Genomic DNA, 24,656 nt, shown 5'->3' with positions numbered 1-24,656 from the left:
AAAGATTATACTTTATTAATTACTCTCTTGGAAAAGTATTGGATTAATTATTACAAATTGCTTTCTAAATTCCATATCAACCTCGCCCAGATGAACAATAGCCTACAAGGATAGACATGAAACTGCTCTTTTTATTCTTTCAAATAATGAACATAAAACTGCATTAATTATTCTTGAACTGACCAAAGGGAGAAAGTGACATTTAAAACATAGATTTTAAAATTATATTTAGATCCATTGTTTCATATAAAATTATTCTATAGTCTATTAATGCAACTGCATCAGGAGTAATTTAATAAATTACAGAAACATTTAGAGTAGCCTAATCCCTTACTTTACTTTTTTATTAAATTACATTAATTCAATTACAGCTCTTAATTAGGCTACTTAGTCATGCATTACACCCAACACTAGGTTAATTATAACTGGAGTGTTTCAGTTCAGTGTAAAGTTTCTGGTCTCCTCTCTCAGTCCTTCAAAGAAAATCCCATCAACTCTTTTGGAGAGCCGAGTGTCCGCTCCCTCCTCCAGGGGGCGGGAGGGACACTATTCAACCCGGAACTGTGAATGTGGTCAATTAGAACTCTCCGAAAACTTTCAACGAAATGTAACACCCAATCTATCGAAAAGAAATCAAATCGCCGTCGCTGTGTTTCGCGCGACCAAAGCGCAAATGTTTACCCGCTTCGCTACTCCACTTTCTCGCAGAGTGTGATTTTTCTCTCTCTCCCGCTTCCAACAGGTAAGACGAAACAAAATAACTTTTGTTCGAAACACTTTGGTTGCTACTTCTCTCTAACGTTAAACAAATCAAAACTGATTTAAACTTGTAAATGTTTACATTCATATTTTCGTTTTGTACTGGAAACTATTGTTCTGAATTGCTTCTGTTTATACTTCAAGACTGTAAAACAGAGATATATACCGTTTAAATGTAAATGCACTGTCGGGTTTTATGCAAAAAAGTTTGAATTATATGTATATGTCTCCCTATACATCCTTTATACCAGACGTCTAGTTATTACTGGATAATATGCACAGCCAAGCGCACGAAATCTTCAAACATGTGACTAATAATCTCTCTAGAACTTTTGGATTTGCTGAAGAAGGGTGTGATTGAGAAAATTAAATCAAACCTGGCAGAAAAAGTGTGTGTGGTGTTGGTGGTCTGTCAAAGGGGGGCATGGATGAAATTCCAGGCAGCCTGAATTCCTCCATACACTCCCACTGGAGATCAGACTGTATCAGACATGCTCAGGCTTCACAGGGCAAGGATCAGTTGGGAATGCTGTCAGCAGACCCTAAAGTAGTCCATGTAGCCCGTTTTGACCATTTCTTTCTTGTTGCAGCCATTTCTCAACCCCAAAAATAGCGTCGGGAGGGCTGTGCTGCCACAACTTCTCTCTGAGCGTGCTGAGGCATGCTGGGAATGGAGTCTGGGAAACACAAACATTCGGTCTGTGTCGGACCTTTGGTCGGACTCAGCAGTTCTTATCCGAAACCTAGACGGAAGGCCTTGTCTTAAAAGTAGTTTAATCCGCTTGAAAGAGCTCATTAATGTGTGGAGGCTGGTTCTCAGTCATGTGGTTTAGATTAGTATCAAACTGAGTTAAAGGGATAGTTCACCTGAAAATGAAAAATCTGTCTTCATTTACTCACCCTCAGGTTGTTCCAAACCTGTATGAATTTCTTTGTTATGTGGAACACAAAAGAAGATATTTTGAGGAATGTTTGTAACCAGACAGTTGTTGGACCCCATTGACTTCCATAGTATTTTTTTTCCCCATACTATGGAAGTCAGTGGGGTCCATCAACTGTTTGGTTACCGACATTCTTCAAAATAAAGCAGCCGTGTGCATGTACATCTCAGTCTTAGATGGCACTTTCACGGGCCGCCCACAGTCTGTTCACTGACTACCGGATGCATATTACATGCAAAAATAGAAAGAGCTGGCTGAAATCGCAAGCTTCACACTGATTGGCTGGCTTTAATAGTATAGGTCTAGTTCACCACAATTTTTTTTTTTTTTTTATCATTTCCTCACTCGCCTCATGTTGTTCCAAACCTTTATGACTTTAAAAAACTTTAAAAGTGATTTTGAAAAATATCTCTGTTGTTTGTCCATACAATGAAAATCATTGTTTTTTGGACCCCATTGACTTTCATTATATTGACAGTAACAGTTGAAACATTCTTCAAAATATGCTTTTGTGTTCCACAGTAGAAAGTTGTACAGGTTTGGAACGACATGAGGGTGTGTAAATGATCACAGAATTTTCATTTTTGTCTTTAAGGGATATTTCACCCAAAAATGGAACTTTTGTCATCATTTGCTCACTCTCAAATTGTTCCAAACCTGTATGCATTTCTCTCTTCTGCTGAACACAAAAGCAGATATTTTGTAGAATATGGTTAGCCAAACAGTTAATGGACCCCATTGACTTCCATTAACCCCCCCCCCCCCCCCCAAACTATGAAGAATGAGTTTGCAAGAATTTGCAAGGTTATAATTGACGTCAAATCCTCAAAAGATATTCAGAGGTTTGTTTTTTGTTTTTTTGAAAGGCCAATCACACCAAGGATGAAGACTATGACAGTAGTTTAATATAAAATTTGAGAATAGTGAAGTCCACAACAATAAAAACAATGAGATACTATTTTGCTTTAAAGAGCTTGAGTATTTAAAGTGGCAGACTTATAATAAATAAACAGAATATTATCGTACCTTTGTGTGAACACAAATACAGTTATCGTTCTTGGTGTGAAAACTGATCTGATTTCTGATCACAAAGTCTAATAAGACTCTTGTAGGACGGTGTGTGAGTGGACATTTGTCTGAGTGGACATTTCTAGACCAGGATTATCTGACTGCAAAGTGGACTAGACTTAATGCTGATAGTCAGAAATGTAGGAGTGACGTAAAAAACGAGAGCACATACTAGTACACCTTTAATCCCAGTATGCCAAGTTAAAGTAATATAAAGCACAACGCGAGAGACGCACAAGTTCTCCTTTAAAAGAGGAAGAACAGAAAACACAGTCAACCTGAAAATAGAATTAGTGACCTATTTAGCATCATAGTGACTATACATTTCACCCCAGTGGCATTTTGGTTTTGAAATGTGTCAGTATACTTGTGTTAGGGTGGTACCGTTTCAAGTTTTACAGACGAATGGTATATGCTAGTTACCATTAAACCACCCAAATGCGTTTGAATACTTGTACATTGTTTTTAGTGTTTATTACCTGTATTTCTCCCCCTTATCTCTCTTTCAGGATTGTAGACGCTCATCTCTCAAAATGCCGCAGCAAAAGGATATAGTAAAGATTGCCATTCAGATGCCGGGCGCATACCCGCAGCTCATTCAGCTAGACCAGGTGAGCCGCCACGCGCTTCCCCTCATTAAAGGGATGTTGACCAGTGTGCATGCAAAAGTCCGAAACTCGTCGGTAGTCAGCATTTGAGGAATAACAGCACTGTTCATTCAGTGTCATACTGAAGTCCACACAGATAAATTACATAAAGACCAAGGGTTTTATCCAAATGAGGAAGTTTTATGTATACATGCTGTGCGTTTGATTTTGCAGTTTGCTGACAAGTGCAATATATGTGTAAAGCGTTAAAACAGCAAGTTTAAGTTTTGTAATAGCAACTTTCACTTTAAATTTACTTGGAATTTGAATGCAGACATGATCACCATTTATTGTATCAGAATTATGGCTCATCCTCACTCGTTACAATTTGTCTGAGTAATCAATACTAGCTTAAAATGTATATTAAACTTGAGAAAAATATGGATATGGAACAGAAATATAAACATGTATGCATTACAAAGTTCTGAAGGAAGCCTATAAATAATATTTAATTAATTTATAAATTATTTTAGTCATTTATACTTTTCTTATTATAAAAGTTTCTTATAATAAAGATGCAAAATATCTTGTAACACATTTGTAACTGAAATTGGTTTGGTCTATATGATCAAGGGCTTTCTGTTTCTTACAAATCATAACCAATTAGTTCATTCTCAATTGTTTGAATAAGCTATTATTGCCGTCTACCCGGTCGAAACATTGGGTGGACAAATGCTGAGCATATTCAGTATCTTCAGAGGCTTTGATCCCATTGTTTGGGACGTCCTAACAGAATGTGTTATTGTCTTGAGGACCAAGCCATTGTCAGAGAAACTCTCTTTTGGGTTTTCTAAACCGTCGGATAACTAGTTTGAAATATGAATGAACCCGTTGTGTGACTCTGATTGGTACTTAAGGATAAGAAAGAACCTCAAACCCTCAATGACCTTCCCTTCTGCACTTCCTCGCCATTCCCAGCGCTTCCACTCGCTGCCAGCCCGTTCACCACAAATTACAGGCCACCGATTGGTCTACCACCCAAACACTAAAATGTCTAATCGGTGAGCCACAGGAGCTGCCACAAATGATGAGATATTTCAGTTGTTGACTTTGGAGAAGTTTTGACTTTGTTTTAGTTGTAGTAACTTACTTCAAATTATTGTCAGTTAGTTGTCAAGGCACTGTTTCTAATTAGTTTGTTTTTTAAGTTTACATTTTTCATCCAACGCTTTATTTCAGCTTAACAAAAACAATAATTTTAGTTAACACTACATTCATTCATTTCAATATCAAAAAGCCCAAATACCAAAATGTTTCGTTCAGAAATTAACAACATGTTTAACCACAAGAGTTGTATTCAAATCATTGTATGTATGAATTGTGTTTTTAATCTATTTTTTTAATAAACTAAGAGATCCAGACAAAAAAAGCATCACCTAATTGACCCTTTTGTCTTGCTACCTAGTGTACTGTAAATAAATATCATATTTCTATCTTGTTTCAGAAAAAGCCCCTCACTGCCGTCATAAAAGAGGTTTGCGAAAAGTAAGTCTGTGTTTTTGACTCCGGAGGTGTTTGTGTGTTTTTCCATAGCTGAAATGTCCATGATGTAAAATACCTGTTTTTGTAAAGGGTGTTGTACTATTTTTTTTTTTAAGGTGGAATCTTCCGGGTCCTGACAACTATGCTCTCCAGTATGCAGATGGGGTCCAGACGTACATCACTGAGTCTGTAGGTCATTTCCATCATCTCCAGTCTGTGTGTGTGTGTGTGGACTTTAATCCGATGATGTCAGTTGCTCTGGTTATATATTTTTTGTTGATCTTGGGTGGGGTCAGACATGGACTTCATGTTGTGTTTGCTCTGTTTCTGTCTGTCTGCCTGTATTCTATGGATGTGACTCTGAGAGCTGATGATGCTGGGTTTTAATGTACTCTTGTTCATTTGTATCATCGTGTGTGTGTGTGTGTGTGTGTGTGTGTGTGTGTGTGCATAAAGTGAGAGTGTGGAAACAGTGAATTCCCAGACAAGTTGAGGCAAAGGCTTGAATTCTGATTGTGCACATAAACCAGCGAGTCTTGTCCTGCACTCCTATTGGGCTTTTGAACACCCTAATAAGTAGATTCCATCATAGAGCACCACAGTAATGATGCAATACTGTAGACAAACACAACACATGAAGTTTCCCCTGACATATTTAAAGGGTTAGTTCACCCAAAAATGAAAATTCTGTCAGTAATTACTCACCCTCATGTTGTTCCAACCCCGTAAGACCATCGTTCATCTTCGGAACACAAATTAAGATATTTTTGATGAAATCTGAGAGCTGGATCACTCCTCCACAGGCTTATGGACACTATAACTTGCTGGCCCAGAAAATGTATTAAAGACATCGTTAATATAGTCCAAGTGACTCCAGTGGCTCAATCTTAAGTTTATAAAGCGACGAGAATGCTTTTTGTGCGCAAAAACAAATAAAAATAACGACTTTATTCCATTTTTCATTTCCTTCTCTCTGGACCTCGAGTTTTTTTTACGTAGTGTAATAGTGTAGCGCGTCTGTGTTGCACGTCACCACGTATCACACATGACCAGAGTCGCCCAATAGTGAGCCTACGTGGTGACGTACAACACAGACGCGCTACGCTATTACACTACGTGAAAAGACTCGAGGCCCAGAGAGAAGGAAATGAAAAGTGGAATAAAGTCGTTATTTTTGTTTGTTTTTGCGCACAAAAAGCATTCTCGTCGCTTTATAAACTTAAGATTGAGCCACTGGAGTCACTTGGACTATATTAACAATGTCTTTAATACATTTTCTGGGCCAGCAAGTTATAGAGTCCATAAGCCTGTGGAGGAGTGATCCAGCTCTCAGATTTCATCAAGAATATCTTAATTTGTGTTCCGAAGATGAACGAAAGTCTTACGGGGTTGGAACAACATGAGGGTGAGTAATTACTGACAGAATTTTCATTTTTGGGTGAACTAACCCTTTAATCTACACTTTTCTTTCTTTCTTTCTTTCTTTCTTTCTTTCTTTCTTTCTTTCTTTCTTTCTTTCTTTCTTTCTTTCTTTCTTTCTTTCTTTCTTTCTTTCTTTCTGTCTTTGTATTTTTTCTGTCTGTCTCTTTCTTTCTGTCTTTCTATTTCTGTAATTTTTCTTTCTTTCTGTCTGTCTCTTTCTTTCTGTCTTTCTATTTCTGTAATTTTTCTTTCTTTCTTTTTTTTTATTTCTTTCTGTCTGTCTCTTTCTTTCTTTCCTCTTCTGTCTTGTTTTCTTTCATTCCGTCTGTCTGTCATCTATCTCCATCTGTATCTCTTTCTCTTATCCTCCTGGGACCCAGGAATATACCTTTTCCACTGTAGCGGACATTATATTTTAGTGAATTTCTCTGACACAATACATGTCACAGTTTTAAGTCTGGATGTCCTGTAAAGAGATATCAAATTTTCTACCAAATGGTTGGAGTTTTCACCAGGACAACAACTCCTCCTTGGTCTTTAAAAATGACTGATATTAATTTAGGGATCAAATGTAGCACTCTTATGGAAATATGATAATATATTGTAATTATCATTTAAATCGGACTAATTTTCATTGTATTTCATAAATCAACATCTCAAGAAAGCATTGTGGGGTTTCAAATCAAAATATAGCTGCGAGCAGCGATTACGGGCCCAAGCCGGTGGCACCGCAATCCTGGTGCCAGGGTGGCGGTGCCGGCGGCTTTGGCCCTCCATCGCTGCTCGCAGCTATATTTATATTTATATATATATATATATATACACACACACACACACACATATATATATATATATATATATATATATATATATATATATATATACACACACACACATACATACATATATATATATATATATATATATATATATATATATATATATATATATAAATAAATTTAAGGGACAAGACACAGATAATTTTACTTGCCTGACCTAATTAGAACAAAGAAAAAAATAAAATAAAATAATAAGTAGGGGATCACTAAATCGAGAGAATTATTCTGATTTTATGATACACTCAAAATATTCCACAACAAATCCTTTAAATGTAATGATATTCAGAACGGAACAAGAATAAAAAATTAAAAATAAACTATAAACAAAGCCAAAACAAAAAAATAAATATAATAAAAAAAAATAATTTCAAGCAATCCATGGCATGATTTATTTATTTTTTGGACTAAAACATTCTGGCTTTTTTTAAACTCAAACATAATTCTTAAATTGAATAATAATAATAATAAAAGAATAAAATGGGTTTAGTTCTGATTTCGTTGAAATCGCTCGCTCTCCGTACCTAACTTTTCCTGAATACAATCACTATTGAAACTGTGACATTGATTTCATACAACAGGTTATTAACAGTTAAAATGAAGTCATTTACATTTTAGATGCAATATTGACTGTTTTTGTTCTGTTTCAGCAGCGGAAATAGTTAAACAAAGATCACAGAAGAACGCATCTCACAGGAACGTGTTTTCTCATAACTGAATGATTCAGCATTTTGAACGAATTGGTTGACTCAAAGATTGAATGATCAATCCATAAACATCTGTTTATGTTTATGGATTGGATGTTTATGGATCCATGTTTATGGATCTGTATGTTATGGATTACGAATCATTTGAACGAATGAATCAATGACTCGCTCATTAAGACGGTCACTTGGCGACATCTAATGGCGGTTTAGTGTTGTTTAAAAGCATAATTCTTTCCAACGTGTGTGTGATTTGTGTGTGCACCATTATAAATGTCCGTGCGGACGTCCGTATTTTTCTTTCACTTTTATATTAGCGATACAAAAGCACCCGCTCGTGTCACACACGTCGATTAACCGGTGGGAAAATATCCTCAGACACATACCTAATAAATGTATATTTAAATACATTATTGGCCTAGCTGGTAAAAAGTTTTATATATTATTTTGATGTCCTTTTGGACACAAGAGGGCAGTATAGCCCTATGTATGACTTGAATTTTTTTTTTACTTTACTGTTTTAAAATTTAGAATAAAATTAGAATAAAATTCTTTTTAAAAACAGAATAAAATGGGTTTAGTTGTGATATTTGTATACTTTTATATAGAAATAAATGGTATAAAATTACATTTTTAGAAGATTTGAGGCTTTTAGTGCCTTTTGGAGGCTGATTTTGCAAAAAATCCACATTCAAACCAAAATATCTGCCTTCCTGATGGTCGGAGCTAATGACTTTAAATTAGAAAGTTGTCCGGGTCGATGAGATCAACATACGTACTGAGTTGTGCTACTGTAGGTAAAACAACCCCCCCAACTTTTGTCAAAAGCATTTTGAAAGTGACACATTTCCTGCTGCCAGTTGGTGGCGCTATAACTTTGACACACAATAGTTACATCCATCTGATCGGCCTCTTACCATGAACAAACTGCTGAAGTTTCATCAAGATCAGTTAATGTATGCATTAGTTATAACACTTCGTTTTTCTCTTTTCTCGCCATTAATTCGTTTCCTCGCCACAGCCAAACCGTTCGAGATATCAAAAATCCGTCCGCAATTTAGCATCATCAATGTCTTGACTTCACGCTGACCGAGTTTGGAGGCGAATCGATGTATTTCCTAGGAGGAGTACATTAAATTCCACAGCAAGCGTTTCCAAACAACCCATAATAGCCGACTTCCTGTTGGGCTGGCGTAAAACTTAGAACACGAAAGTTGTTCGGCCCGATGAGATCTATATGTGTACCGAGTTTCAAATTAATTCATGCAAGCGTGTTTGATATATGGACCAAGTTTTAGAACCCCGTTCAAGGGGGCGCTGTTGAGCCCCCCTGCCACGCCCGGCTACCAGATTCAGCCCCGCCCTGATGGCCGCGGGTTCTGACCTGTGTGCAAAGTTTCAAGAGTTTTCGAGCACGTTTAGGGACCCAAAAGCCCCAGAAACCTTGAAAAACAAATGAAAAAGTAAATCTCACTCAACTGACAAATCACCCCCACCCCTCACACACTCAGAGACAGAGAGAGAGAGAAATTTCTCCAAAAAATCACATTCAAACCAAAATATCTGACTTTCTGTTGCTTTGAGCTAATAAGTGTAAATTAGAAAGTTGTCCGGCTCGATAAGAACAATATACATACCAAGTTTTGTGATTCTAGGTAAAACTAAGCCCCCATTTTTGACTAAAGGTGGCGCTACTGAGCCCCTCACCACGCCCGTTTCTGAAACTTTGCCCATGTCTACTGGATAATAAGTGTGATGTGTCTGTCGAGTTTCATGCAATTTCAAGTATGTTAAGAGTCTCAAAAGCATCAAAAAAGAATATTAAAGTTTGATGCGTTGCCATGGCAACAGTATCTAAGATATCAATAATCCTTTCACAGGTCTACATCTGCCGTGTGTCTACATCATACACATAAAGTTTGAAGCAAATCAGGTAAAAATAAGAGAGTGATTTCAAAGCATTTTGAAAGTGACACACTTCCTGCTGCCAGTTGGTGGCGCTATAACTTTGACTCACAATAATCACATCCTTGTGTTCGGCCTCTGAAAACGAACACACTGCTGAAGTTTCATCAAGATCAGATAATGTATGCTGAAGTTATAACACACTTCCTGTGTCCCTTATTCGCCATAAATTCGTTTCCTTGCCACGGCCAAACCGTTCGAGATATCAAAAATCCGTCCGCAATTTAGCATCCTCAATGTCTTGACTTCATGCTGACCGAGTTTGGAGGCGATTGGATGAATTCTCTAGGAGGAGTACATTAAATTCCACAGCATGCATTTCAAAACAACCCATAATAGCCGACTTCCTGTTGGGCTGGCGTAAAAAGTAAAAGTACGAAAGTTGTTCGACCCGATGAGATCTATATGTGTACCGAGTTTCATATTATTACATGCAAGCGTGTCTGATTTATGGACCAAGTTTTCGGACCCCGTTCAAGGGGGCGCTGTCGAGCCACCCTGCCACGCCCGGGTACCAGCTTCAGCCCAGCCCTGATGGCCACGAGTTCTGACCCGTGTGCAAAGTTTCAAGAGTTTTCGAGCACGTTAAGGGTCTCAAAAGTGCCCGAAAGGTTGACAGAAAAATAAGAATAATAATAATAATAATAAATAATCCTACCGAAAACAATAGGGCCTTCGCCCTTTCAGGGCTTGGGCCCTAAATATGACTTTCTGTTACAGAACAGGACATTGATTTCATACATGTCCACTGTAGTGGACACCAGGACTTAAATCATGTTTATCAGGCATTTTGGGAGACACAACAAGTGTATAGGGAAATAAATTATTAATCAATATTCCTATGGAATTATATAGGCTACAATGTACCGATAAATTGTATTGAATGGGAAAACCCATTTATGGCAATTTTACCCACATATTGCATAAAGTAAAATGGTGTATCAATTAAATTTGTTATATCTTTCATAAGATAGTTGAGAGAATAATTTTTATACAAAGTTTGGTTAAAGAAATCCTGAAACTTAAAAATTGATTGGTGAATGAAAATAATAATAATAATTTCACGTTTTATTTTTTTAACAACTGAGTCCTGGTGTCCACTACAGAGGACATAGCATAACATATGAATAAAAATATAATTTTTACCATTTGTTTCTTATGCTCTAAACAATGTGGTGACATAAAAAAATATACTAAATTAAATAAAGAAAATTCTAGGTCTCCGGAGGTTGTTTTTCTTTTTAGCTTCTTGCTGTCTATCTGTCTGTCTCAGTCTGTCTCTATAACTACAGTTATAATGAAGTTATAATGAAGTCTAATAATAGCAGTATCACTTCCTGTACACTGACTGTTGACTGCTTTATGACTTTTGTTCTAGAACCGCCTGGACATCAAAAACGGCAGCATCCTGCATTTAACCAAAGCACCAGTAAGTGTCTTTGTGAGATTTTGACAGCGACAGTATTTAACTACCTTAATGTAAACGCATCTGTTCACTCAGGCTTTGTGTTAGAATCAAAATGTACACAACCATAGTACCATGTAATAGCCATGTTTGCTTGATGATTTATAACATTGTGTTTGTCAGGGCCGTCACGCTGAAGATCTGTATAAAGGCATTCAGTGTTCAGACTCCGGCGTGCGCTGTGACTCTCTGAAGCTGCTGGCCACCGTCTCCACCGACATCACGTTCGCCCAAGAGTTTATCAGTCGTGATGGACACTCCCTGCTCGTCAAGATAGTGGAGGACGCTCATGAGTCAGTTTCCTGCCTGTCTTCGCCCCATTTCTCCAGCTTAGAGTGTTTTATTGCGGCCCAATATAAAGATCAAACATGTGAAAGTGTGAATTTTTTTTTTTTTTTTCTCCAGGGCTCCTCTGATAATGACACACACTCTCACTGCCTTCATGGAGCTCATGGATCATGGCATTGTGTCCTGGGAGAATCTGTCCAGTGTCTTTATCAAAAAGGTGCTAAGCTACTCTCTTCACGTCCATAATACAGTATGGACACTGTAACAAACCATCCGTCTGTCATTAGATGGCTTTATTACACAGCTTTCTAAATGCTGGATTCTGATTGGTCAGTTGTGACATTCTGCAGGCACAATATTTTTTTATTATGTATTTATTAATAATTATTTAATTTAATTATTTAAATTATTTATATACACTACCGTTCAAAGGTTTGGGGTAATATTTTTGATATTTTGTATTTATTTGATGTTTGTGAATTATTTGATTAATAATTAATTAAAAATAGCAGTTTTCTATTTTAATCAGTTTTAAAATGTATTTTATTTGTGTGAATTAAAGCTGAATTTTCATCATCATTACTCCAGTCTTCAGTGCCACATGATTCTTCAGAAATCATTCTAATATGATGATTTGCTGCTCAAGAAACATTTCTTATTATCAATGTTAAAAACCGTTGTTCTTTGATGAATAGAAAGTTTAAAAGAGCAGCATTTATTTGAAATAGAAATCTCCTGTAACATTATAAATGTCTTTACTGTCACCGACCCCAAACTATTGAACAGTAGTGTATCTATTAATGAATTGTTTTTTATATTTTAAATATTAAAATAATAATAATGATAATAAAACAAGTTATTATTGCAATGTATCTCTCATGTATACCCTTTCACCCTGTCATACATGTTCACACTGTCTGTGTTTATTTTGCGGTAATAATGGCTTACTGTGAACATTATACAAGCCTCATAACAGATATCCTTCAGTCCCATCCTATTCAGTCATGTTTGTTTTTCAGATTGCCAGTTTTGTGAATGCGAAGGTGCTGGACACGTCTATCCAGCAGGTGTCGCTGGCTATCCTGGAGAGCATGGTGCTCAGCAGCAGTAGTCTGTTCAATGAGGTCAAACTAGAAGTCACCCTCGAGAGACTCCTCTCCCATCTCCAGGTGTAAGTACAGAAGAGCGCCTGATTATTTGGCTTACGTTTGAACTTTTTGCAGTATTGGAAGACAAATAGGTTCTTTAAACCGTGAAATGCATCAGATAAATGACAATGATGATGCTGTTCTTTTGAACAACAAAATTATTATTCTATTATTATTGTTTTGTATTGTTTTTTTAGTTCGTAACACAAAAATAAACCTTTTACTTCCTTTGTCATGCAAGTGAATGGTTTTTCCTCATTCAGAAAATACCGTTTGGTGTAGTTCATCTTGTAGATATGTGTCTTGATTAGCATGTGTTTTTTTTCTCAATTTTAACATTACCATTAACACTAGTAACAAAGACTACCTCAGCAAGCCTTGAAATCAGCGTTCTAACATTATTGATTCTCATTTTCCCTCTTTTTTTCTTTTTCTTTCGTCCAAATGCACTGTAGAACAAACCAGCAGCTGCAGACTAAGGCCATGGCTCTGCTGATGGCAATGCTGCAGGCTGGTAGAGAGGCAGACAGACAGGTGAGTTCTGTCTCTCTGATATATTGGTTTTGCTGACACTGTCTGTTGGGATTACAATAGTGCAAGCAAAATAAAGAACCTTTTTTAGTTAAAGGACTATTATTGGTGACTTAAAAGCTATTTTGGATTAAGCTTTAGAATCACATGAATATTAAAATAGAAAACAGCTATTTTAAATTATGATATTTCACAATATTACAGTTTTTACAGTATATTTGTGACCCTGGATCACAAAACCAGTCACAAGTAGCATGGGTATATTTGTGGCAATAGCCAACAATACATAGTATTGGTCAAAATTATTGATTTTTCTTTTATGCCAAAAATCTTTAGGATATTAAGTAAAGATCATGTTCCATGAAGATATTTTGTAAATTTCCTACCGTAAATATATAAAACATTTATTTTGTGAGTGAATGCAGCACAATCAGGAACATAAATGGACAACTCTAAAGGTGATTTTCTCAATGTTTTGATTTTCTTGCACCCTCAGATTCCAGAATAGTTGTATCTCTGCCAAATATTGTCCTATCATAACAAACCACACATCAACGGAAAGCTTATTTATTCAGCTTTCATATAATGTATACATCTCAATTTAAAAAAAATTAACCATGTGACTGGTTTTGTGGTCCACATTTGATCAAATAAATCTGCCTTGATGAGTACATTAGACTTGCAAAAATCTTATGTAAAAAAAAAAAATCTTACTGACTTCAAACAATCGATCAGTAGTGTATGTTTTTGTGGCTGATGATAAAACATGGGCAGGTAGTTGATTTTTGGACTCTAGATTCAGAAAATCAGAAAACTGACTCTGATTTTTGTAATAAACCTGGTATATGTCTTGTTTTGAATGGTTATAGCACTTTTAAAGAATGTTTCTGATTTTTTTTATTTTTAAATGTTTCAGGAGCTCTTTGAATTCCTCGAGAAGAGGAACCTGCGACAGTATATTCACAAGGTGAGAAAGTTTTGAAGCTCTCATCTATTCATATCATACTTCCTATTTTGTCCTGTTACAATAAACATTTTCCAATGCATCACAATCTGTACATGAGTATGTTGTTATGCTGACATGTTAAAGTGCCCCTGTTTATTTTAAAGGTTCTAATCTTGTTTTAAAGATCTCCTACAATTAGCTTTACATGCATCCAAGGTTAACAACACTTTAATTTTCTCATAATATACAGTATATTGCAGCATCACCTCTTTTCTCACAGTGTCTGAAACAGTTCAATAAAAGATTTGGTCTCTCTAAAACCCCTCGTTTCTGAGAACATACTTCGCTCTGATTGGTCAGATGGCTCAGTCTGTTGTGATTGGTCTACTCTGCTCTGCTCTGATTGGTCACATGGCCCAGTCTGTTGTGATTGGTCTACTCTGCTCTGCTCTGATTGGCCAGATGGCCCAGTCTGTTGTGATTGGTCTACTCTGCTCTGCTCTGATTGGCCAGATGGCCCAGTCTGTTGTGATTAGTCCACCACTTACACGTCAGAAACTAAACACCCACTACCATATCTGAATTTCAGCTCTGGAGGCTTCCTCAGCACTTGATACACCGTGATACGAACATTAATGACAGGGTCTGTTTTACCTTATCAGTTCGAGCTCATGTCCTCATCCTTTACAAGTGAATGCAAAGTGGATTTGCTTTCGCAGCGCATAAAACACCGTCTTCTCGACATGTCAACATCACAACCAAACTCTTCCAGGCCTCAGCTACAACTACAGTGTTTGAGAGCGAGTCAAAGTAGACATTGTTCATGGGTAGCCAATCAAGATCATAGGCGCGCATTATGCAAATTTGTTACAAACCTGTGTAGGTCCCTGCAGGAAGTAAGACTGGAATTACTGACGACTCGTTTCAGGCAGTTCAGATTCGCTTCTTTCTTTTAGGAGACAATAACTCCATTTATAATGCACTTTGAATTTTGAAACTCTGCAGACCTTTCACATTCACTAACAGCTATGTTACACACTACATGAAAGGGAATTTCTGAAAAAGCATTATAGCAAATACGATGTAACAACTGTTGCTGTTTGCAGAACATCATCCACAGCTCTAGTTCAGTAGGAGATGAGATGGCCCACTACCTCTATGTGCTGCAGACGGTGCGTCTAAACCACCTGGAGCCCCGTATGAGGACGCCTCTGGACTCCTACAGCCAGGTTTACTTTCATTCTGTGTCTTCATTTGGTTTCTGAGTCGCTCAGTCACTTTTATTTCTCACACACACACATTTCTCCCATATCCTTCAGGAGCAGAGGGACATGCTCCACGGGCTGCGGCAGGCCGCGTTCGAGACAGAAAGCGAGAGCGGTCTGAGTAATGAACGTAGACGGTCGCTCTGCGCTAAAGAGTTTAAGAAGCTCGGCTTCTCTGTGAGTTTCCAACAAGTCGTAGAAGTGTGAATACTGCACAACAAACCTCAAGGCCTAATTTAGAGTATGTTTCCTGTGATCTTTGTTTGTCAGAATAACAGTAATCCTGGTCAGGACTTGAGCCGGTGTCCTCCGGGTCTCCTGGCGTTGGACACCATGGCGTATTTCGCATCCCGTTACCCTGATGCTTACAGCAGGGTGAGTGAGCCCACGTGGATATTTTGTTATATAATGCAAGACAAAGACTTTTTGAGGCCAGTATACGTTACTATATTAGTATGCAAGTCTCTGTTTCACTGTCTCAGTTTGTGCTGGAGAACAGCAGCAGAGAGGACAAGCACGAGTGTCCGTTTGCCCGCAGCAGCATCCAGCTCACGCTCATCTTGTGTGAGATCTTGCGCATCGGAGAAGCCCGTGAGTGAACTGACTCAGCTCTGGAGATGGTGGCAATGATCTGATGAAGATTTTATAACTTAGGCTATAAATATATGTTTTTGAGGGCCAATATGACTTTTCATCTCTAGAAATTTTGTACACTGGAAATTTTTTGCAAGGCATATTTTCCGAGTACAAGAGTACAACTTTACTTCTGTACTTCTGACTGTACTTCTATCCCATATAGCCAGGCTCATCAAGCCTGCATTTATTTGATCAAAAATACAGAAAAAAACGAAAATATTGTAAAATATTATTACAATTTAAATTAATGGTTTTCTATTTTAGTGTACTTTAAATTATAATTTATTTCTGTGATGCAAAGCTGAATTTTCGTCAGCCATTACTTCAGCCTTCAGTGTCACATGATTCTTCAGAAATCATTCTAATATATTGATGTGCTGATATGCTTATGATGTTGTCATATACTCATCTTTCTCACAGCCTCTGAGACCGGCTCAGACTATCACCCCATCTTCTTCGCTCAGGACCGACTGCTGGAGGAGCTTTTCTGCATTTGCATTCAGCTCCTCAACAAGACGTGGAAGGAGATGAGAGCCACGCAGGAGGACTTTGATAAGGTAGTCATGTTTACAATCTCTGTGCTTATAGGGACTTTTTCCACATCCTCTTTCATTTCATTGTATAAAAGTATTGGTCTGCTGTTACTGAAACTAGTGTATTTTTACAGTATTCATAGCATTTGACTTCCTCTTTATTTTCCCAATTATAATATATAGTTTCTTGCACCAAAGAATGTTGCACGTTTGTTTTATAGGAGGCTTGGAGCATTTTCCACCTTCTTTTTTGCTACTGTACTGTACCTTGAAGACTTTGATATGTAAATAGCCTATTTTATGATTAATGTAATACTGTAGCTAACACTGTCATTTATCATGATGGGTCAAGTTTTTAAAAACTGAATATGTATAGATATACAGAGTGGGCATTGTGTCTGAATAACCTCCTAATTACCTGTATTTTTGGTGCAGTTTCCAGAAAATATTTCAAAATAACAAGGAAAATTCTGCTTTCCATGATATATTAAAGTCAACATGAAATTAAATTGGACCAAAATTACTTTTTAATACCTGTGTTGTTATTGTTTTATAAAAAAAAAAAAAAAAAAAAAAAAAAAAAAAAATATATATATATATATATATATATATATATATATATATATATATATATATATATATATATATATATATTTATATATATTTATATTATATATATATGTATATAATATATATATATATATTTATATTATATATATATATGTATATAATATATATATATATATTTATATTATATATATATATATGTATATATATATATATATATATATATATATATGTATGTATATGTGTATACTTTTTTTTTTTCATTAAAAATATAGCTGAAATAAAATTTAAATATTAGGTTGCCTTGGCAACAAACTGAAATAAAGTAAGTTGAAGTACTAAAGTTACTAAAATAAAAATAGTAACTAAATTAAAGCTAAATATTTTTATTTAAAGCTAAATATTTAAAATGACAAGAACATAAATTTACGAAAACTTACACTAAAATGAAAGCTGAAAATATAAGAATAAAAGCTAATTCAAAACATTAATAAATATTATAATGGTATATAAATAATACTAAAATGATACTGCTTAATAGACAAAATAATTTTATTTTGTACACTTTCATCTTTTGGGTCCTCAAAAGAGGCTCTATTTCACAATCTAATTAATTCCTGTTGGATAAAATAAATGTCCCCTATCCGTCCGTCCATCTGTCTGTCACTGTTTCATGTTAACTTTAAAGATCCAAACAAGTCATGAGAGAACTTAGTGCATTTTTAAGGTTTATTGTTATTGCCTATCATTTTAAAATTAAAGTGTACGGTATTCTTGAAAGCTTTATAATTTGTCACTGAGTCACAATAGATGTATCTGAGAAGTGACCAGCTGCAGCAGTGATTTATAGGTTATAGAACAAAAGTATATTGATCGGTTCATCTGGACGTGTCTGAGAAACGTCAAGCTGGTGGAATGACAAGCATGCTGCTCCTAGACCGAAGAGACAGACTCCTTCTTTAAGTGCCTTTGTGTACATCAACATTCCCTAAATTGCTATGTCTCCTTTTCTGATGTTAAAGAAAGCCCCCAACTATTCAGCGGTGCAACAAAACAGACCTCCGTTTAATAAACGCTTTCAGGCCGTAAACCTCGTGACCCTCGTGACCTTTGGGATGGAGCGAGTGTCCAGCTGACCGGCCTGTCTTTTGTTTTCACTGACCGTCGCCCCCGCCACACCGACCTCATGGGCAGAGACTTTATAAAGGGGTATTAGAAGAACAAAAAGAATCCCGCTCCCTAGCAGAAATACAGATCAACAGTAAACCACATCCCAAAAATAGCTGTTTTAATGTCTAAATTGTATTTTCAATGCATAACCCGGCCCTTTTGTGTGTTCAATGCATAACCCGGGGGGTGGGGGAATTAATGTTCAGAAACAAGTGGCTCATATTTAACAATTCAACAGTTTTCTTGATGTCAGAAATGAGAAAAGTAGACAAAGTTAAGCTGTTATTTTGTCTCTAAGGGGAAATTACTCACACCGTGTGTGTTTTCTCATCAAACTTACTCAATTCACTGCTTTTCCCCCTATCTGCACACCCTGACTGTGCTGTTTCTCTTTAACGCCAGTTAATTGTTGCTGGCATAGTGCTGTGAACTGGTTTGCTGAGGCCCGTGTGAAGTGTGTGTGTGTGTGTTTTAAAGGGATGTGTATGAGTTTAATGGGGGGTATCTAGAGGGAGGGACCATACAATCTCTCTAACACATACACACACCCAAACACCTACACACACACACACACATACAGTGTCACTGTGGTTGTGAAGGGATCACAGCTGCTGCTTTCACCAAGGCTGAGGTAGGATGAGTGTTTTGTCTCTGTGTTGTAGGACTATTGACAGAATAAACATTTTCTTCTTTTATTTCAATAACCAAGATATTGAGGAAGATGTAAGTGATGTGAGGTGCTATCAGTATGCTGTGCATATATGTACGTTTGTAATATTTAACTCTCTATCGCATTGTTGATGACAAGCCCGTATTCTTTACATTGTAAGCATGCTATGCATATTAGATGGAAATGAAATGGTTAATAGTGAAGGGATAACCTTTTCTGTTATTTTTCAGCACTTAGAAAAGACTTCAGAAACTTGGTATAAAAATTGATAAGTAAACTTATGTTAAACCATTTAGTCATACAAATTATTATTTTATTTTTTTTAACACATGCACAAAATTTCTGAAATGAAATAAACTCATATTATACGATATTTATTTAAAATTCACCAAAAATGTGACATAAAAAATCATGTTATTCGACCAAGTGGGCAGTATTATTTGTCGAGTCACTACTCAGATATATAACGAGTAATCAGATCATTTTCAGTCACATACACTACTGTTCAAAAGTTTGAGAAAATTTTATTCAGAAAGAACGCATTGATCAAACATGACAGTAAAGACATTTTTATTGTTAGAAAAGATTTTCATTTTCAAATAAAAGCTGTTCTTTGATCTTTCTAGATTTATTAAAGAATGTATCAATTTCCACAAAAATATGAAGCAGCACAGCTGTTTTCAACATTGATACTAATAAGAAATGTTTCTTGAGCAGCAAATCAGCATATTAGAATGATTTCTGAAGGATCATGTGACACTGAAGACTGGAGTAATGATGCTGAAAATTCAGGAACGAGTTACTTTTAAAATGCTTGAATTTGTAATATTCTTATTAAAAGTGCTGTGTTGGGCTGATTTGTGAGATTGTTGTTGTTTTTACCAGATGGGGGCAGCAAATCCCACAGTCTGAGATTTTAAATTCACTCATTTGCAGGACGAGAGATAATCAGTTTTTTTTCCCTGCTGTTTTTTATTTATTATTATTTTATTTTTTACATATTCTGCTAAATACATTACACAAATCTGCAGAATTAGACATGCAGCAACATACAAATACCTCAAATGAATTGATTGCCATTTTCCAAAACATCAGTACTTGAATAATACACTGACAGTTTTTTTAATAGTGTTTTGTATCTCTCAGCACCATAACATGTAAAAGATGTTAACATTTACCTCAGAGTCTAAAGTGAGCAGTGTTGTTGTCGGCTAACGTTCCCTCTCTTCCGGTTGACCGAGCGTGTCATTGCAGTTCTGTCTGTGTCACAGCAGGACGCTCTCTTCAAGAGAGACCCATATTTTCATTGTCCGTTTCTTCCCCCATCTCCCCTTTTCTATTTCTCTTGACCTGAACCCCAGAGACATGTTGTTCAGGGGTGAGCGAGGCCAAGCAGCCAGTGTTTATTGGAGGACATGGACACTCTGTGGGACTTTTTCAGTCAATCACACACATTGCAAATATAATATCAGATTTTTAAAATAATCACATTTTCTCTCGCTCTTTGTCTAAAGGTGATGCAGGTTGTCCGGGAGCAGATCACCAGGACTCTGTCCAGTAAACCCACGTCTCTGGAGCTCTTCAAGAATAAGGTGAACGCATTGAACTACAGTGAGATTCTCAAACTCAGACAGACGGAGAGACTCCACCAGGAGGAGACGCTCGCTCCACCTGTGCTGTAAGTAGAGATGGGAGAAACCAAGCTTTTGATTCACTGCGCTGAAGTGCTCAAGGGCAGCCGCTGGTGACGCCTGCAGGTCAAAACAGATGAAGAGCTTTGTTAATCATCCAATAAAAGACTATTAACTATTAACTTAACAAATGTGTCATTAAAAATGTGTATATAGACAATATAGACACTGATTCAACTGTCAAAACAGTTATGACATGATATAAAGCCTCTTTTGCTGAAGATTTGGCAGTTTGATACAGAATTATGAGATCATGAGGTAAATTTGCAATTTCAGAGTTAAAGGGATAGTTCACTTTGAAATAAAATGTTGGTATGTTTTAGCTTACCTGAAGGGCATCCAAGATGTAGGTGTCTTTTTTTCCGCAGTAGTTTCAATTTTGATATTTTTAGGTCAAACCGTTCTTGTCTGACAGTCATATCATGCAGGTCTGTGGTCACGGTCTCAAAGAGCATGCACAGTCCAAATTAAAACAATTCCCCATCGTCCAAATTAAACAATTCCCCATCGTAAGTACACATTGATGGCCTAAGACACGAAACGAGCGGTTTGTGTGAGAAAACGAACAGTATTTATATCGTTTTTACCTCTTATAACACAACCACGTCCAAGTGATCTGAGGGCGCGGGCGCTTCCTGCTGTGTGACGTGTGTGCAGACTGGTGCATAGATATATATACACTAGATTTCGCATTAAAGACATTCGTTCCAATGAACTGCCGTAGCCAAGGCGACATCTAGTGTATATGTCTATGCACCAGTCTGCGCACACGACACACAGCAGGATGCGCGCGCGCCCTCAGATCACTTGGACGTGGTTGTGTATAAGAGGTCAAAACGATATAAATACTGTTCGTTTTCTCACACAAACCGCTCGTTTCGTGTCTTAGGCCATCAATGTGTACTTACGATGGGGAATTGTTTAATTTGGACGATGGGGAATTGTTTTAATTTGGACTCTGTGCATGCTCTTTGAGACCGTGACCACAGACCTGCATGATATGACTGTCAGACAAGAACGGTTTGACCTAAAAATATCAAAATTGAAACTACTGTGGAAAAAAAGACACCTACATCTTGGATGCCCTTGAGGTAAGCTAAAACATACCAAAATTTAATTTCAAAGTGAACTATCCCTTTAGCTTGTAGATGTAAACTTGCAATTATGGGTTATACCATGCTATTTTGATGTATAACCTCACAATTGTGAGAAAAAAAGTCTGAATTGTGAGATTTAAACTCACAATTTTGAGGGGGAAAAAGGCTCAATTATTATTATTTTTTTACTTTTGTTAGTCTGTGGTGGAAATAAGCTTTCATAGATGCGCTCTCTGAATCACTGGTTCGAAACAAATGATTCGCAGAAGTTGTGAAACAGTGTTTCAAAAAATGACTGCTCTGATATCGCTCCACCACATGAGTTTTCTCGCTGTCTTTGCGTCCAGTGAGCTGAAGGAACGTCTGAAGCCGGAGCTTCTGGAACTCATCAGACAGCAGAGACTAAACCGTCTGTGTCTTGGGACGCTCTTCAGGAAGATCAGCAGCCGACGGAGGCAAGGTGAGACGCCAGGATCCTCTGAGGAAGACATCAGAAAAATATTATTAGGTCATTTTTCATTGTTTTTTTTGTTTTTGTTTTTCAGACAAGCTGTGGTATTGTCGTCTCTCCCCTAATCACAAAGTCCTGCACTACGGAGATGTGGACGAGGAGACGGAAACGCCCTCCATCGAGGCTCTTCAGGAAAAGAGTAAGTGCACTTGAGTCCAACTCCTCTAGAATGAGCATGTTCACAAGACTCTTTTTGAGTAAATGACCTCTGACCTCTTTGTCATTAAAAATTCACTTCATTTTTATGTCCCCTCAGTTCCTGTCGCAGATATCAAAAGTGTGGTGACTGGAAAAGACTGTCCTCATATGAAGGAGAACAAGGGAAAACAAACCAAGGTATGATGCTAATGTTCATCAGTGGCTTCTATTCAATATTCAATATTCAAATAAATATGAATTTAGGCATCACAACATTATACAGGATGAAAAATGAGAAAAACTCTTTTATTACATTAAAGATGTATTTTAAGTGAATGTTAGATGACGGCAAAGATAATTTAAATGTAAAAATGAAATGTATAATATCGACTGATAAAATCCAGTATATTACAGATATATTGTGCATCCCTGAAATCGACCATATTAATGTTCTTAATGCACATTCTGAACGGTAAAACTGTAATTCCTATGTTGTTTGGTTTCGCAGGAGGTGTTGGACTTGGCTTTCAGCATAACATATGACGTTGAGGAGTACAGCTTGAATTTCATCGCCTCTTCCAGAACAGATGTGAGTTTAAATGTGTTTTTCCACTACTGAACTGCTGGAAGTTATTAACTCAGGGGTAAAAACGAGTATTATTTGTCCTGTTTTTGTCGTACAGTTCTGTCTGTGGACGGACGGGCTTAACGTGCTTCTGGGGAAAGAGATGAGCAGCGAGAGCATGCGCAGTGAACTAGAGATTCTCCTTTCTATGGAAATCAAGCTCCGCCTCCTGGACCTGGAAAACGTCCCGATCCCAGACACGGCCCCGCCAATCCCCAAACCGCCCAGCAACTTCAACTTCTGCTACGACTTCAGCCAAGCTGAACAATAACACGAGACCCATAAGCGTGCAGTCAGTGGCGGTTACTGCATTGGCAAAAACGGGGAAACAACTTGAGGCTGAAAATGGCCACGAGGTGGCAGCAGAGATGCAGGTTCTCAGATTGGGAGACATTGAATTCAAATTTCAGGGCTTGATATGAAAAAGCACTTTGAACAATCATAGTGAGGTTGCAGAGCGTGTTTGTCTGTGGTGCTGTGCTATAATATAAGTGCCTGCGGTGAATATGATAGTCATGCATTGAGTATTTTTTTTACATTTTGTATCTAACGTGCCTTTTTAGACCGGTTCGAAATTCTTAACGCACACTTTTTGCCTCCTTTTTTCCCCCTTTTACTACCAAAATTATACTAAAAGGCATTAAATTACATTGAGCATCTTATTAGTGAGGGAAAAAAGATTAAAATATGTATGTTATAAAAAGTCTGTGCTTAATGTTGACTTCCTTCATAATGGCCATGGTACTCAACTGGTACGACGTTATAGAGCTTTTACAACAATCGCAGATTAGGAGTTCATCATGGAAAAATATCCATTGCTTCATCATTGATGTGCTTGGAAAATTTCATGTTTCTGTTCCTTCGTAAATTGTAGGTACTTATGCAGATACGCACAATGTGAAACTCATTTATACTGATGCATGGCATTATTGCAATGGCAGCATGCGCTGTATGTTTGTTTTCATACAGGTTGCATTATTAGGTACACATAAAAGGTCAGTGTGCTGGATTAAAGTGGTGACAGATTGTTTCTGACAGGATTTGGTACTGAAGTGGGATTAAGCTGGTTTGTGTGTTGTTAGAGGAGTAGTTTGACCAACCGTGCTTTGAAAACACTGCATGAGTATATTGGCGTGATTTGATACTTTCAGCCATGTCACATAATCATGTTTTCAACTTACACTTGATGTACATAACCTCACATTGTATTTTTGGTTCATCTTCTCCTTTTTCCCATCAGTTCAAAATACAGTTATCACTGTAGGATTTTACATCAGTATTTTGTGTGGGAGATAATCATGTTTCCATTTTAAAAGATTTAGCATTTATCAGGGGCCAGATTTCAAGCACTTCTTTGTATGCTAAAATAGTTTTGAGATCAAAAATATATAATTCAAATAATCTGTGGTTTCTTTGTATAATGCATTAATGGAGCTGACGACTTTAATTTGTGGGAAAGCATGCAAGATTTGCTATAAACACTTGTGTAATCCACTGATTTCGTGTTCTTTTTCTGTGGTAGTCACAAATCTAATGTCATTGATCTAGCAA

General features: G+C 36.9%; 1 protein-coding gene across 1 annotated transcript; it reads left to right on the top strand.

Moving 5' to 3' along the window:
* Positions 1 to 442: 442 nt before the first annotated feature.
* On the top strand, positions 443 to 24,638 carry elmo3 (engulfment and cell motility 3). The gene is made up of 21 exons (XM_079859744.1): positions 443 to 742; positions 3,278 to 3,379; positions 4,860 to 4,900; positions 5,014 to 5,086; positions 11,203 to 11,253; positions 11,413 to 11,582; positions 11,695 to 11,794; positions 12,597 to 12,748; positions 13,181 to 13,259; positions 14,173 to 14,223; positions 15,309 to 15,431; positions 15,522 to 15,644; positions 15,738 to 15,842; positions 15,950 to 16,058; positions 16,524 to 16,660; positions 20,558 to 20,721; positions 22,179 to 22,291; positions 22,377 to 22,481; positions 22,599 to 22,678; positions 22,989 to 23,069; positions 23,164 to 24,638. Exons 2-21 carry the CDS (start codon positions 3,302 to 3,304, stop codon positions 23,374 to 23,376), a joined length of 2,148 nt encoding a protein of 715 aa, XP_079715870.1. The 5' UTR covers positions 443 to 742; positions 3,278 to 3,301; the 3' UTR covers positions 23,377 to 24,638.
* Positions 24,639 to 24,656: the final 18 nt, after the last annotated feature.

Source organism: Squalius cephalus (assembly GCF_949319135.1).
Source record: "Squalius cephalus genome assembly, chromosome: 23".
Classification (NCBI taxonomy): domain Eukaryota; kingdom Metazoa; phylum Chordata; class Actinopteri; order Cypriniformes; family Leuciscidae; genus Squalius; species Squalius cephalus.
Note: the sequence above shows the minus strand (reverse complement) of the source record. Positions and strands in the feature narration are given on the sequence as shown.

Coding starts and splice junctions, on each gene's coding strand:
- elmo3 (XM_079859744.1), top strand. CDS start 3,302: ATGCCGCAGCAAAAGGATATAGTAAAGATTGCCATTCAGATGCCGGGC. Junction 14,224..15,308: donor TGCGACAGTATATTCACAAG/GTGAGAAAGTTT, acceptor TGCTGTTTGCAG/AACATCATCCACAGCTCTAG. Junction 22,679..22,988: donor ACAAGGGAAAACAAACCAAG/GTATGATGCTAA, acceptor TTGGTTTCGCAG/GAGGTGTTGGACTTGGCTTT.